We start from the raw sequence: 19,390 nt of genomic DNA, 5'->3' as shown, positions 1-19,390 counted from the left end.
TCACTGTCCAAATGGAGGGTCAATGGCAAGGGGTGCTATTTGTCTTCTTACAGATGTTTCTTGATCTGCTGAGTGTTTCAGAATTTTCTTATTTTTATTTTAGATTTCCAGCTTCTGTAGTTTGTTGATTTTCTACTAACAGATGATGAGGTCATTATCACCCCTTTATAAACTCTTGCTTTATCGAGTAGTATGTTCCCAAGTTTACAATAACGATTGAACTTTGTCCGTAATGGATTAGTGCTAGGATTCCACATTATCGTGGAAGAAACTGTATAAATCAGAGTTATTTATTTCCTCTTGGTGAATGTTGTTTTGCAATGAATTGCAGATTTAATTGGCAGTGTGTAAACCTCAGACCACAATTCCCAATGGGTCCAGGGTCTTTAAAGAGCAAAATCAAGATAATAAAATGCATTAATGAAGCTAAGAACCTCAAATTGAGGGCATCAGCTCATTTTCTGACTGATGGCTGTGCTGTAGTCTTTCAATAAAAAATGTATGCCTGCTCAACATCATTACAGAGCCGCGAAAAATTTTTGTAGGTTATGGTCATTGTCAAAGGAGCACTTTGCATCTTTACTTTCTACTAACTCCCTAAACCACGAGAGAGAATTGGCGAGGGTAATTAACAGAGCCCACATAATTGGCGGAAGTGCCAGAGGAAAAATACTGAATCTTTTTTAACCTAGCAAGTTAATCTGATCTGCTATGTCACCCTGAAAGGACAGGAAAAACATGTTCATTAGTAATTTTCAAAAGGGAATCAGAAGGGAACTTGATGGAGGAATATTTGCAGAGCTGTAACCAATGAGCACGAGGACTGGGTCAAATTCAACGGCTTTCTCAAAGTGTTGGCATTGTGAGATATTTTGCCACCTCCTGACCGATATGATTTCATAACACAACTTTAATTTTTATATTGTGGTCTTGTAGCTGCGCAGTTATTTGTTTGAGAGAGTTGATTGTTTATTTGCATCTTCATCATAGCATACAGCTCACCTTTTAAAAGCTGGCCACCTTGCCTATCTCCACTATTCTCACATGTCTGGAATTCTATATTCCTCTATGTCTCATGTAATAAAAAATCTGCTGGAGGAACTCAGCTGGTCGAGCAGCATCAGTGGGAGAAGTACTTCAGTATTTCAACCCAAAATGCTGACCATTCTTTTTCTCCCACTAATGCTGCTCAACCCATTAATTTTGTGAAGTTGCTTGTTTGTTGCTCCAGGTTTCAGTATCTGCAGTTTCTTGGGTGTCTCGCTCATTTAAGTACCTGTCTATGGGCTTCCTAAATGATACTGCAGTCCTACCTCCACTATCTCCTCTGACAGCTCATTCCAGACTCTAACTACTTACTCTCTGTGTGAAAGTTTCACCCTTCAGGTCCCCATTAAACCTCCTCCCTCTGCTTTGAACCCATATCCCTACTTTAGATAACCTGCCATGGGGGAGGAGTCACGTGATTGAATAGTGGCCAGTAGGGTAAGTCCAGCCCTCTCCAGAAAAAAAGTAAAAAAAAGACCAAGTTCAACAAATATAAAATATAAGAAATAGAAGATAAAGTTGCAGAGAAGAGAAAGAAGATGGCACCCAAGAAGGAAAAAGTAAAAACAACAGGAAAAAAAAGAAGAAAAGTCACCAGAAAAGAAAGAAGAAGGCCTTACCTGCACAAAGGAACGGGAAGCCGTGGTGGCGAAGAATGTCCGTTCTCTGAGGTTGGTGATGGCCCTGTGGAGTCGCGACCCCCCCCCCCCCGACTGGTGGACTGCAAAAGTGGCTCTCTGAGCCAAACAAAAGTGCGCAACTGCAAAAGTGCACAACATCATTCACTTGATTCTGTAATTCTTTTTCCAACTTTGTTATTTCTTTTTCCAAATAGTTAACTTCAGACATTTTTTTTGTCTTAGCTGTATAACTTATTATTTGCCCTCTTAAATAAGCCTTCATAGAGTCCCAAACCACAAATTTATTGGTTACAGTGTTCATTAGTGTTTTAAAAAAATTATCTGCTGTCTTATTAATTCACAAATCTTGCCTTTTAATAATGCAGTATTAAACCTCCATCTATAACCTATATTTTGCTCTTCTTCCAATGCAACTGATATAACTAAAGGTGAATGATCAGATAATATTCTTGCTTGATATTCAATCTTTTGAACTCCTGCTTGTAGTTGAGAAGAGATTTAAAACATATCTAAACGTGAATATTTAAGTCTAAAAGAATAAAATGAGTAGTTCCTAATACCAGAAAGCATCTTCCTCCAACTATCAACAAGTTTAATTTCATTCATAAAATTCATCACAGTTTTAACTACCTTGTTTTTAACCATAATTCCAACTTCGAATCAAAATTAAAATTAAAATCTCCTCCCATGATTGTTTTCCCCTTTGCATTGGCTAATTGCATTAAAAAATCTTGCATAAATTTTCCATCATCTATATTGGATGCATATTAATTCATCAATGTCCAATATTCTGAATAAATTTTACAATTTAGCATCACTTTGTCAATAAATGTGTCCAATAATTTTTAATTAGTAAATTTTATTTATTAATATCACTATCCCTCTGGTTTTAGAGTTAAATGAAGAAGACAATACCCTTCCTACCCAGTCCCTCTTTCATTTCACATGTTCTATTTCTGTTAAATGAGTTTCTTGTAAAAAAGCTACATCCACTTTAGTTTTTTTCATATAACTTAATAACCTTTTTCATATTATCAGATTCTGAATTCTGTTAATATTAATACTACTAAAAGTAAATTTCCCTACCATTAAATATCAGTATTAAGTATTAAAAAGTATGTCCATCCAGCGTTCCCCACCCCCCTCCCCGCTCACCCCAATACTCCTTGTATAACATTTCTTTCTTTGGCTTGGCTTCACGGACAAAGATTAATGGAGGGGTAATGTCCACCTCAGCTGCAGGCTCGTTTGTGGCTGACAAGTCCGATGCAGGACAGGCAGACACGGTTGCAGCGGTTGCAAGGGAAAATTGGTTGGTTGGGGTTGGGTGTTGGGTTTTTCTTCCTTTGTCTTTTGTCAGTGAGGTGGGCTCTGCGGTCTTCTTCAAAGGAGGTTGCTGCCCGCCGAACTGTGAGGCGTCAAGATGCACGGTTTGAGGCGATATCAGCCCACTGGCGGTGGTCAATGTGGCAGGCACCAAGAGATTTCCTTAGGCAGTCCTTGTACCTCTTCTTTGGTGCACCTCTGTCTCGGTGGCCAGTGGAGAGCTCGCCATATAACACAATCTTGGGAAGGCGATGGTCCTCCATTCTGGAGGGGACGTGACCTACCCAGCGCAGTTGGATCTTCAGCAGCGTGGATTCGATGCTGTCGGCCTCTGCCATCTCGAGTACTTCGATGTTGGTGATGAAGTCGCTCCAATGAATGTTGAGGATGGAGCGGTGACAACGTTGGTGGAAGCGTTCTAGGAGCCGTAAGTGATGCCGGTAGAGGACCCATGATTCGGAGCCGAACAGGAGTGTGGGTATGACAACGGCTCTGTATACGCTAATCTTTGTGAGGTTTTTCAGTTGGTTGTTTTTCCAGACTCTTGTGTAGTCTTCCAAAGGCGCTATTTGCCTTGGCGAGTCTGTTGTCTATCTCGTTGTCGATCCTTGCATCCGATGAGATGGTGCAGCCAAGATAGGTAAACTGGTTGACTGTTTTGAGTTTTGTGTGCCTGATGGAGATGTGGGGGGGCTGGTAGTCATGGTGGGGAGCTGGCTGATGGAGGACCTCAGTTTTCTTCAGGCTGACTTCCAGGCCAAACATTTTGGCCTGTATAACATACTACATTCATAAACAATCCAGGCTTTGAACAAATAAAGGAACGATAATGAAAAGAAGTAAGAAGAAGAAAGTGAAGTAAAACCCCAGAGGCACCTGGTGGTAAAATGTCTCTAATTCCCCTGATCTATTCGGGATGCAAAAAATATCACATTTGTGCCCATGATTCCACAGTGGTCAGCATCATATTTCCCAATAACTCACGATATACCATACCATCCCTTACTATAGATAGATAATAGATTACTTGCATTATAGGTTAAACTTTCTTCCCCCTTTAAACTCTCTCAAAACACAATGTAATTTCAGTTACAGTAAAATTCTTTCAGAACTGTAATTAATTCAGGTATCAGCAATCATCTGTTGTTCTTTAGCAGGCAATGAATCAGCATATACCTTTGCTTCATTAGGCTCAGTAAAAAATCTATTCCTCCCTCCCAGGACAAATACTTTCAGTACAGCAGGATATCTCAAAACAAAGGCATAGCCTTTTTTCTATAATACATCTTTAACTAGATTAAACTTTTTTTCTCTTTTTTAACAAATCAAAACATGTCTGGATAAAAGAAAATCTAATTTCCATTATAAATCAAAAGATTTATTTTGCTTCCTTACCTACCAACTCCAATATCTTCTCTCTTACTTCATAACAAAGGAATCTGAAAAGTATTGGGCAGGACCTTTGGTCAGGCTGAGGTTTAGGTCTCAGTGCCCTGTGAGCTCACTCAGTCTCCAAATCTCCTCAAAATTCAGCCTGACCCGAAGATTCTGGTATCCACCGTTGCAAAAATTTTTTTTCAAATCTTGACCTTCATCCCCTTCTTTAAGTCCAACAATCTTGATATTTATTTCGTCTACTAAAATTTTCCAAAATGTCTATTTTTTGCATTAACTGATCATTCTTAGCAGCAGCTTCTGCTTGTACCTTCTTCATTTGATCTTTAATATTTTAAATCTCAAATTCATTTTTAATTTTCCTATCCACGATTTTGAATCTTGTGTCAACTTGTTGCATTAATCTTTCAATCTTGTCACCATTCTTCCTTACTTCATAGATTGTCGAAAAGAATCTAAAAATTGCTTAATTTCTCCAGAAGATAAAGAACCCTCCTTTCTCTGCTTTTTTCTTGATTGTAGGTCGTTCTTGATCTTTCCTTTGCTTTTCCAGGTCCTCTTCTTGATCACTGGAGCTGTGAGAATCTTGTATTTTTAAAAAATTTCCTCCATTTTTTTGTGCTCTGCAAATGCACGAGGAGTTGCACATGCACAGAGTCTCTTCTTCAGCCGATGTCGGTGGCAATTGTCGGGGGAGACCTTGTGCAGCAGTGTCCAAGGTCTCCCCGGCTTCTGGCCTCTCTCCTTTGGATATTACCTTTCAGACAGCTCCAGGATCCTTTCTGAAGGTAGGCCTTTCTTCCTTTCCTTTCTCCATTTCTTGTATGCAGTAAGGCCTTTATCCTTCTTTGGTGGCATTGTTAATGTTTTCTTTATGTCTTTAGACAGTTCTTCCCTATACTTACTGTAACTTTTATAGTCTTTTTTATCACTTTTTCTCAACTTTTTTGAGGAGAGTAAGGATTACCAATCTATCCCCATGTCATCATGTTGCACCCCCCCAGTTCAAGAGTTGAGAGGTCATGTTGCAACTCTACAAATCTCTGGTGAGACCGCACTGGGAATATTGTGTTCGGTTCTGGTCACCTCATGGTAGAAGGGATGTGGAAGCTATGGAAAAGGTGCAGAGGAGATTTACCAGGAGGTTGCCTGGATGGGAAAATGAGTCTTATGAGGCAAGGTTAGAAGAGCCCGGGCTTTTCTCTTTGGAGTTTAGAAGGATGAGAAATGACTTAATAGAGGTCTACAACAATCTGAAAGGCATAGATAAGGTAGACAGCCAGCACCTTTTACCCAGAGTGGGAGTAGCAAACACCAGAAGACATCTGTACAAAATGAAGGGAGGAAAGTTTAAGGGAGACATCAGGGGTACATTGTTTTTTTACACAGAGAGTTGTGGTATGCATCTCCAGATGTAATGGTGGAAGCTGGGACATTTAAGAGACTCCTGGACAGGGACATGGATGAAAATAAATTGAGGGTTATGAGGTAGGAAGGGTTTTTTTTGGTAGGAATATATACAGGTGGATCAGCATAACATTGTGGGCTGAAGGGCCTGTATTACACTGTAGTGTTCTATGTTAAATTCCATCCATCTTTCTTCCACCCACATTCCCAGATGATCAGTGTTCTTAGACAACCTTCTCGTATACCACCAATTTTGATGTCGTCTGCTCTCCAGATAATCATGCCACAGACATTCTCATCCAAATCATTGATTTTTATCACAAGCAACTATGACCATTTACTCACCCAGACTCATTTCCACAGCCATGTGTCCTTTTTGGCTCAGCTTTTGTCTGTTGGTGTGTGCTCCTCCCTCTGCTCTTTCTTCCCTTCCCACCCCAGCTTTTTTTGTTTGGGGCCACACGGTTGGTTTAGCAGTTCGTGCAATGCCTTTACAGCACCAGCAATCAAGACCAGGATTTAAATCCTGTCCGTAAGGAGTTTGTACGTTCTTCCCATGTCTCTGTGGGTTTTACCCAGGGGCTCCTGTTTCCTCCCACTGTTCAAAACATTCTGGGGGTGTAGATTAACTGGGTGTGAATTGGGCGGCATGGACTTGTGGGCCAAAATTGCCTGTTAGCATGCTGTTTGTCTAAATTTAAATTTTAAATATTTAATTATTTTTTAAATTAAAAAATTTAAAATTCAGGCTTGCTTTTTGCTCATACCTTGAAGTAGGCCTCAGGTCCAAAACATTGGTTATATATCTTTACCATCTATGGACGTTGCGAGATCTGTTGAGTTTCTCCAGCACTTCTGTATTTTTAACACAATCACAGTGTCTGCAGACTTTCATGTTTCACTCACTTCATTTGGCTGCTGCACAGATAAAGCTCTTCAAAGACCCTGAAAAAAGTTATTTCCTCTCTTCAGAAGGAGTTCTGTGAGAGCTTCTCACTGCTCCCCATCTGCACTCCCTGCTGCTCTCAAACTCCACGAACATGTACTCACCCACACTTGCGTCTATTGGCCTTTGCTCTCCCCCAGCCCTTTTAATCTGCTGCCTCCCTTTGTTTTGTTCATACCTTGAAGAACAGCAGGCCTGAAAAATTGATTATATATCTGTGGTGATATGACCACCAGCCTGTTCTACAGTCTTTTGAATTATGTGCTTGCTTGCTGTAACCTCCTCCTCCACGCCAACCACAACTACGCCTACATCAGATACCCCAGTGGCTGTGAGGACACCATCTCGACTAGGGATCTGACACCAGCAGGAGCACCACCACCCCAGCATCACGACTACCCAACCCAACTTCCCCACCATGGGTACCCTTGACCCACTCAGGATCCAGGAGCCAAACCTCACCCTCCACCCCTCCAGCGAACCCCACTCCTGCTGATCCACACCTACCCAGCCACCCCCCCATGAACAAACATGCAAATAAACACCCCCCTGCCTACACTAGCGCCCGCCACAACCACGCCAGACCCAGCCAGCCTTCAAGCAGCAACCACGCCCTCGCCAACCTTTGACCAGGAGCCAACTCTACGACAGTCACAGAGACTTCGATGGCCGCTGGACCATCTAAACTTGTAGATATCACTTGGCACCATTTTACATTCCCCTCCCAGGACAATTTTAAGAAGGGGGTGAATGTGGTGATATGACCACCATCCTGTTGTACAGTCTTTTGAGTTTTGTGCTTGCTTGCTGTGACCTCAGCGCACCACAATATCTTTTGCCTCCTATGGACGCTGTGAGACCTGCTGAGTATCTCGAACACTTTTATGTTTTTACTATAATTACAGCATTTGCAGGCTTTTATGTTTTACTTCAAAGGGCCCATTAGGTTGACTAAACTCCAGAAGAGAAACCTACTTCAACATGCAGGTGGTTGTCAAAATCCATAACAAAGACATTTGAGTGATAACTCCAGGACATGGGCTGAAAGCTCTTGAGGTATGGCTTAAACCTATCAAGGAATGTTGAGTATATATCCCTGTAATGAAGTCCAGGAAGCTGCTACCCACTGAATTTGGACAGTAATGCCACTAAATTGATATCAGGAGTGTATTGGAAATCACAATATATAAGGAAGATTGTTTTGGAGGAAGATGGGTTTAACCTCCTCGCTCACCCTCCCCAAGGGTTAAGGTTGAATTTCAGATTTGAATTTGTGGGTGATATTTGAATAGATTTAGTAGAGGATATGACAAGGACATTGTCAGGAAGGGAAACAAATCAATTTTGACATGATGGCATTCTTGAATAAGTACTGCATGATGACTCTTAGAGATGAAGTTGTTCAAGGAAACTTTCAAAGGAAAACATAGTGGTGGTATGGAAGAGCTTAGAGGGGAAATTCCAAACCTTCCATTTCAGATGAGGGAAGACAGCCGTCAGTGGCGTCATGTTCCAAGAGCAATCACAAAGAAAAACCTAACTGAAATGCAGTGCTTTGTGACACCTCATTTTTCCCATAGTTCTCACGAAATACATAGAGGCCATTTGGCTTATCGACTCTTTGCTATCTGACAGAGCAATCCCATCAATACCATTCCCTCACTTATTTCCACACAACCTATTCTCTCTCAAATGCCCACACATGTTTGCCCCTCAATCCTCCTTTCATCCATCTGCATCAGGAGCAATTTACAGTGGCTAATTGACCTGACCAAAGCACAGCCTTGCAGAGTGATGGTTCAGATTGAAGAAATCTGAACAGAACTTGGTTGCTTCATAGTCAACAAAACTCTTGCTGACTGTGCTGTTTGCACAAGCATCATGTGTACTAACAGATTTGTCCTTTTGCTTTCCAGCTGTGAACATCACATACCCTCTCTTCAGTGGCACAGATGAGTTTGGTTTTACTTCCTTCTTAGCTTATTCAACGATCCAGAATATCAGCTCCTACTATGAATTCAGACTAAAATTTACACTGGCCGATTCAGACTTAGCCACTAAGGACAACCTCATCTTCTTCACTGGTCAAAAGGGCCAAGGTAAGAAACAACGAACTGATCACCAACTTGTCACCAAATTCACTTTTGTTCCCTGGAATGAAGTATTGAGAATGCCCAATTTTACTGCTCCAGTGCTGAAACCTTTGCAATACCTGTGGAGATGATGCTCCCATGATGTGAAATAAGGAATTCCAGAACAGTGATCCAGCTACAGTAGAGGAATGGCCTCTCAGAATCAGAATTTATTGTCATGAAATTCAGTGTTTTGTGGCAGCGTCATAGTGTAAACATTCATATTATAACCATCTTACAACATTACTATAAAAAATATAAAAGAATAGTGCACGAAGAGTGTCTGTGGTTCATTGATTATTCAGGAGTCTGATGGCAGTGGGGAAGAAGCTGTCCTTGTGCCATTCATTGCTCGTCTTTAGGCTCCTGTACCTCCTTCCCAATGGTAGCAGAGTGAAAACGGCTCGGCCTGAATGGTGGGGTCTTTGAGGATAGAGACTGCTTTTTTAAGACACCACCTCATGTAGATATCCTCGATGGAGTGAAGTCTGGTGCCTGTGATGTTGCAGGCCAAGTTAACGACCCTCTGGAGTTTATTCTTGTCCTAAGAGTTGACACCTCCATACCAGGCAGTCATGCAACCAGCCAGAATGCTCTCCACGGTACCCCTGTAGAAGTTTACGAGAGTCTTTGGTGACATACCAAATCTCCTCAGTCACCTCACAAAGTATAGCCACTGACAAGCCTTCTTTGTGATTACATCAACGTAGAGGCTCCAGGACAGATCCTCAGAGATGTTGACACCCAGGAATTTGAAGTTCTTGACCCTCTCTGCTACAGAGCCCTCGATGAGGAGTGGGTCGTGTTCCCCTGACTTCCTCCTGAAGTCCACAATCATCTCCTTGGTTTTGCTAATGTTGAGCACAAGGTTGTTGTTGTTACACCATTCAACGAGCTGATCTATCTCCCTCCTGTTGGCTTCAACATGGCCATTTGTGATTCTGCCGAGAACTGTGGTGTCATCGGCAAACTTGTAAATGGCATTGGAATTGTGCCTCTTATATACAAGCAAGGAGAGTGGTCAGCATCGGAGGCTGTGGAAGCGTCTGGCATGCCAGGAGAAATTTTTCTGTGCTATATATTCCACATAATGAGGAATTGTAGCAAAGAAGCAAATCATTCACACCAATATGCTGATGTTCATTCCACCAACCAAGTTCCACTCCATCTCATTAAAAACATATGGAGCAGGACATGGATTGGAAAAAGAAACAGTTCTATTTACCCCAAGTGCATCCTACTGCCGAGGTCCAGATTGCCACTTTCTGGGAGAGTTTTCTTTTCCCTGAATTTGTTAATTATGACCTGCTGGTGGAAGCATTGGTGTATGTCAATCTCCATACTTCTGCCAGCAAATAGTTAAGGAAGCAGACTTGACAGTGAACATTAGAAGAGAATTTGATTAATAATTGAGAGAGAAGCACCTGTGGGGCAATTGGAAAAGAGTAGAAGAAATCGGACTGACTGAGCAGCTCTTTCATAGAATGGGTTTCTGGTGCGCTGCAGGATGAAAACGATATACCAACTCCCAGCATGTCAACTTGAATGACCACAAATGCCAAGACAGAAAAAGAGATAATAATTTTCAAAGGATAGATAAATAAATATTCACAGTTGCAATTAGTGCAAGAAAAACAAGTGATGTTTTACTTTTCCTCATCCATAGTAATCTATAGGATACACCCAGAGTGTAATGTTTCTTCTGTGGTTTCTTACCTCTACCCAGTGAGATTCTACCTTTGACACCTCTGTGCCTTTTCCTCTCCAGCATGCTTACATTTTCTGTACCAACATGGCATCTCTCCTCCTTTATTTCCTTCCCTGCCCTTCCCAGAAACTTTGCACTCTGGAATATTCAATGCCCAGTCCTGCCCTCCTTAATCCAAGTTCCTGTTAACACCATCAAATCATAATTCCCATGTGGCTCCCAGTGCCTGAAGTTCACCGAAGGTATTTACCATACTCCCCATTTCCACACACTTGCATTATTAACCAAATATAGATTATCATTTTCACCGACCAACTAAATGCCAACGCTGTAATTGTTAAATTGAGTAAATCTGGCAACTTATGCCATTGTAAAGGAAAGTAAAATGGACAAGTTGACTTCAACAAATTCCTTAAACATACCTGTCATCAACAAGCTGAATAAAAACAGAAAATGCTGGAAAAACTCAGCAGGGCAGGTAGTGTCTGTGGGGTCAGTTCTCACTAGATGCCTTCAACCAGAACTCTATTTCTCTTTCCACAGACGCTGAATCAGATTTCCAGCATGTGTTTCTTTTCATTTTTGATTGCAGCAGGTTTGGATGAAAATTTTTTCTGAAGTAGTCCAGCCACAACTCACTGGGGCATTTGACCGACTCTTTAGATTTTTGCACCTCCCTGCAAATGAGGCTGACAACTGAGGTTGAGGGATGTCGCCTGCCCTCAAACTATTGATCTAAATAAACCCTCACATATACTGGAAGTTGTGGGCAGTTATCCAAATAGAATTACATTAATAATTGTTCTTGATCAAATTTGGAGATGTAGAGGGGCTTGTGGCTTGGTGTCAGGACAACAACCTCTCTCTCACTGTTATAGACTTCTGGAGGAGGGACAAACCACACTCCCAGGTCTGAAACAACAATGCTTGGGTGGAGATTGTAAAAGGCTCTAAGCTCTTCAGGGGTAAACATCTACAATGAGTTGTCCTGGTCCAACCATATCGATGCAATGGCCAAGAAAGCGGACCAGCTCCTCAACTTCCTTAGAGGCCTGAGGATATTTGGCATGCAGCAGCATCCCTTAACAACTTCTTCGGGGGGACCATGGAAAGCATTCTATCAAGGTGCGTCGCTATGTGGCTTTTGCACTGTGTCTTGTTCTAATCTGTAGGAGATGTCTATTGGTCTGCTCGCAAGACAACCTCCATCACTGCATCTTCGTACATATGAGAATAAATGAACTTGACTGTTCCCTTGACTTTAAATGAAGATTAATCGATATTGAGGCCACTGTTAAACATCCCTATCCATCGTCAACCTTGCATACTATTGCTGTAGCACTGTTGTTCAATGAGCAGACTGCTTGTTTCGGTGTCACAAGGCTGTGGTCTCAAATCCACACTCCAGCAACTTAAGGACATTTGGACAGGAGCCCTGTTTTGTCTTTAGAATAAGTTTCCCAGAGAAGGCATGACAGCATTATTTTGAAGAGAACGAGTGAATTTCATTATTTAACCCTAACCTGCAAATATCTGTTGATCCATTGATAAAAAGCAGATTACAAAGTTACTTCCACTTTGGTGTTCATGATGCACTAATTATGTTATCTCAAATTGGCTGTTCCGTTTATTTACAGCACTAATTGCTGTTCAAACATCTTTCCTGGGCTGTAAGGCTATTTCAGACATCATTAGGGTGAGAAAGTGCTCCATTAATGAAGGTCTTTATTTCTTCACCATAATTGTCCTTTCAGCCAATTAACCAAAGGTATCTCTTCTTGATCCATCAAAAGAATAACATCTGAGGCCAAAGCTTTTAATGGCTAATCAACCAATATTAATGAATAGTTTTCCACTTCCATTGATTTCCGCAGTTTTACCAATAAACCTCTGAAGCATCATTATCGTAAGGTCTGTTGAGAGTTGTGCAATGAACATTTTAATAAATGTAAATAATCATGAATTGCCCCTTGCTTCAATATTTTGTTTGTTCTATTTGAATTAGCCTATGAGGAGAGATTGCGTTATCTGTGACTGTACTCACTGGAATTTAGAAAAATGAGAGGGAATCTTATAGAAACGTACAAAATTATGAAAGGCTTAGATAAGATAGAGGTAGGTAAGTTGCTTCCATTGAGACTAGAACTAGGGGACATAGCCTCAAAATTCAGGTTGGTAGATTTAGACAGAGATGAGGAGGAACTGCTTTCCCCAGAGGGTGGTATATCTTTGGAATTCGCTGCCCATTGAAGCAGTGGAGGCTACCTCAGTGAAACATACTTAAGAAAAGGTTGGACAGTTTTTTACATATTAAGGGCTATAGGGAAAAGGCAGGTGGATAGAGATGAGCCTATCATCAGATCAGCCATGATCTCATTGAATGGCGGAGCAGGCTTGAGGGGCTGGATGGCCGACTCCTGCTCCTATTCCTTATATTCTTAAGAATCATATTTAGCAAATGCCAAAAAATTGTCTCGACCAAAGCAAAATGCTTCAGCTGCTGGGAATCTGATATGGTGTGAGAGAATGCTGGACACGTTCTGCTCACTGACACATCTGCCATAGCAATAAGTTAAGCAGTGGCCTCGATATTAATTAGTCTTTATTTAATGTCAAGAAACCAGTCAAGTTCAAGTTTACTGTCGCGTGTATTGAGATGCAGTGATAGAGGTTGTTTTGCGAGAAGACCACCAGCCATCACAACAATTAAGTCACAGTACAAAAGTGCAGAGTTACGGAGAGAGGTCAGTTGGTATGGAGCAAAGGTCAGACAACATTTGTGTGGAGAGAATAAGCAGAGTTGGGAGCTTGGGATGAGGACTTTCCATCAGAACAAAAAAATGCAATGGATATTTGGAATGTACGAGCGAAAGGTGAGGGAGAGTGGCACAAAACAGGAGTTGTGGGAAAGTGATGGAGTAGCAAGGTGAAAACAAAGAGCCAATGATGAACTCTAGACAAATAAAGAGGAATAACAGGATCATGACCAGTGGTGGCAATGGAAAACAATAGAAGCTGTGCTTATCATCGGAAACAGATGGGGTCTGGGGGCAGCAAGAGGCCCAATTGAAAGTTGTACTGAGGTCTTCTACTGAACCTGAAAGTATCCTGACTTCTCCTGGGGCACCTGACAAAACAGGAGCGAGGCTTTCCTTGTTTGGGGCCAATCCAAGAACATGGACCGTCTCAAGCAGACCGGTTGGCTGAGTGTTGCCTTGAGTGCTTCCCTCAGCTCCACAGCTGTCTGTTACCAGAACCCAGTCCATTATGCCTAACAATCTCAGCATTCTGTGGACAGAGGCTGGAACTTTATCCTCTGGACATGTCACAATGCCTTTGGAAGCTCATCAACTGCTGTAAATTCGGGAAATGAGGGCGGAAGTTCAATTCCATGCCTGTGCTCAGCATATCGCTGATTTCAGAGATCCTGAGTACACAGAAATGCAGAAGGCTGCAGAAAGCGGCAAACCCAGCCAAGTCCAGGCACCAACTTCTCATCCATTACAGACACATATTTTAGGCACTACCTCAAAATGGCAGCCAACATCATAAAGGACTTCCATCACCCTGGTCACAAGGTCATCTCACTGCTCCCTTCAGGCAAAAGTCTAACACCATGAGGTTCAAGAACATTTTTTTATCAGGCTCTTAAGCCTCCCCTTCCACCTCTAACCCAAACTATCTTTGGGATTGCCAAAAGATCTATCTGCACGATTGAAATGTCTCTTGTTTCTTGCATTAACAGCAATAGTTATTTATCTATGCTTTGGTTTTTGTTTCTTTTCTGTCTTGGTATTTGTGGTAATTTAAATGTTTACTGTTTTATTTGGCTTATCTTATATACTTGTTTAGCTGCAGCAAGTATGCATTTGTTTTGTATGTGTACAACAATAAATTCACATTGATCATTGAACATTAAACACTGATGATGTTTGCACAGAACATATCGAGCCATGTGGCTGAGACTAAGTGCTCTTGAAGAGGAAGATGAGAGGAAACATTGAAGAATTGGTGTCGAGTGGAGTGCAAGCTTTGTAAAGGCCTGTGATGCCACCTGCTGGAGTTTGTGAACATTGCACATGAGATTCAGAAATGGTGGTTGTTCCAAGATGCCCAGCCTTGGCCCCAGTGATCCAGAGTTTGGCTCATTCTTGAGATTTGAGCTCAGCATCTTGGTTCATGCTCCAGTACAGATGCAGCCTTCTCAGAGGGAGATGTTAACGTGAGACCCCAGGAGTATATAAAAAAAAACCTCGTGCAAGAAGAGCAGGAGAGTTTGCCCCAGTATGTCAGACGAAATTTACTCTTCAGCCAGCAGCCTGGATTTATTGTTATTTCTGCCTGTGGGAGTACACAGATTAGCTGCCATGATTCCAGCATAATATTTGTGGAACCATTTAGATTCATTTGAGTCTAAAGCTCTTTCAGACATTCTGAAGTTTGAAAATCCCTTTACAATTGCAAGCCTCCACTTTTTATTATTTACATTGTGATAGGATAAAACTTTCACCAATGTCAATTAAGAACATATATTTAACACATGAGAACATAAGAAATTGGAACAAGAACAAGCCATCTGACCAGTCGAGCCGGCTCCGCAATTTAACAAGATCGTGGCTGATCCAGCCGTGGACTCACCTCCACTTACCAGCCTTTTCCCAATAACTCTGGATTCCCCTATTATGCAGAAATTACATTGCCCTCTGAAAAAAGCAGTTCCTCCTCCTCGCCTTCCTAAATCTACTCTCCTGAACCTTGACGCTATGTGCACTGGTTTTTGTCATTCTACAAGTGAAAACAAAATCCCTTCCTCTAAATTATCTATCCCTTTGGCAAGTAGCCACACCATTAATGCCCTTGTCCTTGAGGTCAGAGAAAGAAGATGAAGAATTGATGAGATGCTTCTTGTAGACTCATAGTCCTGGAGTCACACTTTAGTGGTAAAGATGAAGTTCATTTGTGAAAATATGAAGCATCAGAAAAACCCAATAGTTTACTTCTCTGTTTCCTGTTGATTCACAATCAATTGCACAAAGACTGAAGTTGCTGAAACTGAAAGCTTTTATGAGCAAGAGATGGACAGCATATCTGTGTTGGTCACTCACACTGACCTGGACTTGAACTGGGGACAGGCTTGTGGCATGACAGCCTTTATGGGGGAGAAAAGGGAGGAGTTATGAGCCAGCCAATGAGAGAAAGGTCAACCAGGAAAGGTCATGTAATTTACATATAAGGAATAAATACAATAGTGGTTTCACAACACCTGTTCAGTGAGTTCAGGCAGTCAGTAAAAGAAAAGGAAAAAACTCTTTAAAAAAAAAGATTTAAAAAAAAATTTTTTTAAAAATTCAAGATTCCTTTAAATTTAAATTTTAAATTTAGACAGACAGGCCATTTCGGTTCACGAGCCCGTGTCACCCAATTACTGTAAATATGCATGTATAATGCGAAAAATTTTGTACCAAAATTCGAGCTCAAAGTAGGGGGGGTCATATTATACACGTATATTTACAGCAGCGCAAATTGGGCGGGCGAGGGGGAAGAGAGACGCCAGCGCGAATCAGGCGGGCGAGGGGGGGAGAGACAGCAGCGCGAATCGGGTGGGCGAGGGGAGAGAGAGACGTCAGCGCGAATCAGGTGAGCAAGGGGAGGAGGGTCGTATTATACATAGGGGTAAAAATTTTCTCCCTTTTTCCTCTCAAAAATGGGGGGGGTCGCATTATACTCGAAACACATTATACACGCATATTACGGTACACCCAATTGACCTACATCCTGGTACATTTTGAACGGTGAAAGGAAACCGGAGCCCCTGGGGAAAACCCACACAGACACGGGGAGAACATACAAACTCCTTACAAACAGTGCGGGGTTCGAACCCAGTCCCGATTACTAGCGCAATAACAGCGTTGTGGTAACCACTACGTGAACCGTGCCACCCAAGTAATAGTACAGAACATGTAATATTACATGAAGGCAGGTAGAGTCATCATTAGTGTCACCCGGCACCCCTTATAAAAAGAGATAAAAAGAATCCCCTTCAGAGTCACTGAATATTGGTGGATTTGATCCAGCGCTCCTGTAGCCATTGCACCTGCCCAGACTCCGATTCAGTTCATCAGCAAACTGAGCTCCAGATCCAAACAATCAGGCAGCCTTCAGTCCTCAGATCCTTTGGGAGCCCTACTTGCCCTCAGTACCCTCTTGAACCCTAACTCCTGTACCCAGTTCTCATCAGCCTGCAGCCTGTGCAGATCCCCCAACCGCAGATCACCCACAGCCTGAGTGGATCCCTCAGCCACTAATACTCTTGCAGGTCCACCACCATGGTCACTGTCCTGTCGGTTCGTCTCCTCTTTTTTTTAATTTTTTAAAAAATTTTCACACTATGAACCATACTGACCGAAATACACACAAACATTTCCTTCTTGAATATACAGTGTCATTTTCTCCCCTTTCCCCCCTCCTTCACCCCCCCTCCCCACCCACTCAACGTTCAACATATATGATACATTAAACCATTAAACAATGTCATCACACAATGAAAATAAACAAGAAATTTGTGTCTTCTACTTTTACATACTGGGTCAGTTCATTTAGTCTTCTCCTGTCATTTTAGGCGGTGGAGGTCCGCGGTAGGACTTCTCTGTTGTATTCCATGTACGGTTCCCAAATTTGTTCCAATACTGTGATGTTATTTCTTAAATTATATGTTATTTTTTCCAATGGAATACATTTATTCATTTCTATGTACCATTGCTGTATTCTCAGGCTATCTTCTAATTTCCAGGTTGACATAATACATTTTTTTGCTACAGCTAAGGCTATCATAATAAATCTTTTTTTGTGCTCCATCCAAATCGAGTCCAAGTTCTTTACTTCTTATATTACTTAGAAGAAAGATCTCTGGATTTTTTGGTATGTTGCTTTTTGTGATTTTATTTAATACCTGGTTTCGATCTTCCCAAAACTTTTCCACTTTCTCACATGTCCAAATGGCATGTACTGTTGTTCCCGTTTCCTTCTTACAGCGAAAAGATATGTCTGATTCTGTTGGGTCCCATTTATTTAACTTTTGGGACTTGGTGTATAACCTGTGTAACCAATTATATTGTATCATGCGTAACCTCGTGTTTATTGAATTTCTCATAGTTCTGGAGCATAGCTTTTCCCATGTTTCATTCTTTATCTTTATGTTTAGATCTTGTTCCCATTTTTGTTTGGGTTTACAGCTTGTTTCCTCGTTCTCTTTCTCTTGCAGTTTGATGTACATGTTTGTTATAAATCTTTTAATTATCATTGTGTCTGTAATCACATATTCAAAATTGCTTCCTTCTGGTAACCTCAGTCTACTTCCCAATTTGTCCTTCAAGTAGGTTTTCAGTTGGTGGTATGCAAACATTGTACTGTGAGTTATACCATATTTGTCCTTCATTTGTTCAAAAGATAATAATTTATTTCACGAAAAACAATTTTCTATTTTTTTGATCCCTTTTCTCTCCCATTCTCTAAAGGAAAGGTTATCTATTGTGAAAGGGATTAGTTGATTTTGCGTCAATATTAGTTTTGGTAGTTGATAATTTGTTTTATTCCTTTCTACGTGAATCTTCTTTCAAATGTTGAGCAGATGGTGCAATTCTGGTGAATTCCTATGTTGCACCAGCTTTTCATCCCACTTATATAGTATATGTTCAGGTACCTTCTCCCCTATTTTATCTAGCTCTAATCTGGTCCAATTTAGTTTTTCCCTTGTTTGATAAAAATCTGATAGGTATCTTAAATGTGCTGCTCTATAATAATTCTTAAAGTTTGGTAGCTGTAAGCCCCCTTGTTTGTACCATTCTGTTAATTTATCTAGTGCTATCCTCAGTTTCCATCTCCTTCTCAAAAGGGGATGTTCTTCCCATTTCTGGTCCACTGCTCCCCCAAAGTCTGCACCCCTTGTGTCTGCTGCCGAGCACAAGCGCCTCCATCTTGATTACAGACCCCGTGGTTACAGGATTGTACTTACAAACACTGTCAGCGCCTTTAACAGGCCATTTAAAGTTTGCATGAAGTCACTGCCATTAGGACCGAGAAGTTGAATCCTTCCGAGTAGCACTGTGTCTCCACTCTCCACTCCCCTGCGTCTGCTGTTTCAGCAACTCTGGCAGCAATGCCATTAATTTTTCTTTGATTCATATTGCATTGAAGTATCTCAGGATAACTCAGGGCTTCACAGCTAATGAACCTCATTTGAAGTGTGATCATGGGTAAGATGTTGGAAGTATGGGCAGAGATATCTCCTTTTAAGGAATAGTATGAAATTGGTTAAATAATTTCCTTTTCAGTGAGGTAAAAATATGGTTCAGGACACATGGAAGATATCTCCCACTCGTCTTTGAAACAGAGCCATGGGCTTTTACCCGAGAAGACAGACAAGACATCTTGCCCAAAAAACACCACCTTCAACAGTGCAACGTCCATCAGAACTGCACAGAAATTATTTTATGGCTTTGTTGGGAGTGGGACATGAATCCATGACAACTTGATTCAGACCCAAGAATTACACCAACCAGACCAAGTTTGGTACATTGACATTTATACCATTTATTGTCTTCAATTATAATTCAGTTTTCACAAGGATCCTGGCAACTGAAGTTGTCCATTTGGGCTTGATGCATGACTCTATAAAAAGAACCATTTTTAATTTATTTGTGCTGAAATTGAATTAATTTTGTTTTGCTTTAAAATTAATTCATGAAGACAAATTCCAAACTTGCCACATTGTCTGTTCTATCGGTCACTA

The 19,390-nt window shown here is 41.3% G+C and overlaps 2 protein-coding genes across 3 annotated transcripts in view; one reads left to right on the top strand and one right to left on the bottom strand.

The window, feature by feature from the left end:
• Positions 1–13,824, bottom strand: part of LOC138736490 (uncharacterized) — a 30,770-nt gene extending 16,946 nt beyond the window's left edge. The window contains exon 1 of one of the 2 annotated variants that reach the window (XM_069886115.1): positions 13,700–13,824. The gene's annotated coding sequence lies outside the window, so the exon portion shown is untranslated. Of the gene's footprint in view, positions 1–1,667; positions 1,756–13,699 lie in introns of those variants that run through there. The other variant, XM_069886116.1, reaches the window with a different exon arrangement.
• eys (eyes shut homolog) overlaps positions 1–19,390 on the top strand; it is a 986,043-nt gene that overhangs the window by 965,174 nt on the left and 1,479 nt on the right. Inside the window, exon 34 of the mRNA XM_069886108.1 lies at positions 8,679–8,861. Coding sequence (XP_069742209.1) covers positions 8,679–8,861 — 183 coding nt within the window. The remainder of the gene's footprint in view (positions 1–8,678; positions 8,862–19,390) is intronic.

The sequence above is a fragment of the Narcine bancroftii genome, chromosome 6, assembly GCF_036971445.1.
Source record: "Narcine bancroftii isolate sNarBan1 chromosome 6, sNarBan1.hap1, whole genome shotgun sequence".
Lineage (NCBI taxonomy): Eukaryota > Metazoa > Chordata > Chondrichthyes > Torpediniformes > Narcinidae > Narcine > Narcine bancroftii.
The sequence above is the reverse complement of the archived record's forward strand: the minus strand, read 5'-3'. Positions and strand labels throughout refer to the sequence as shown.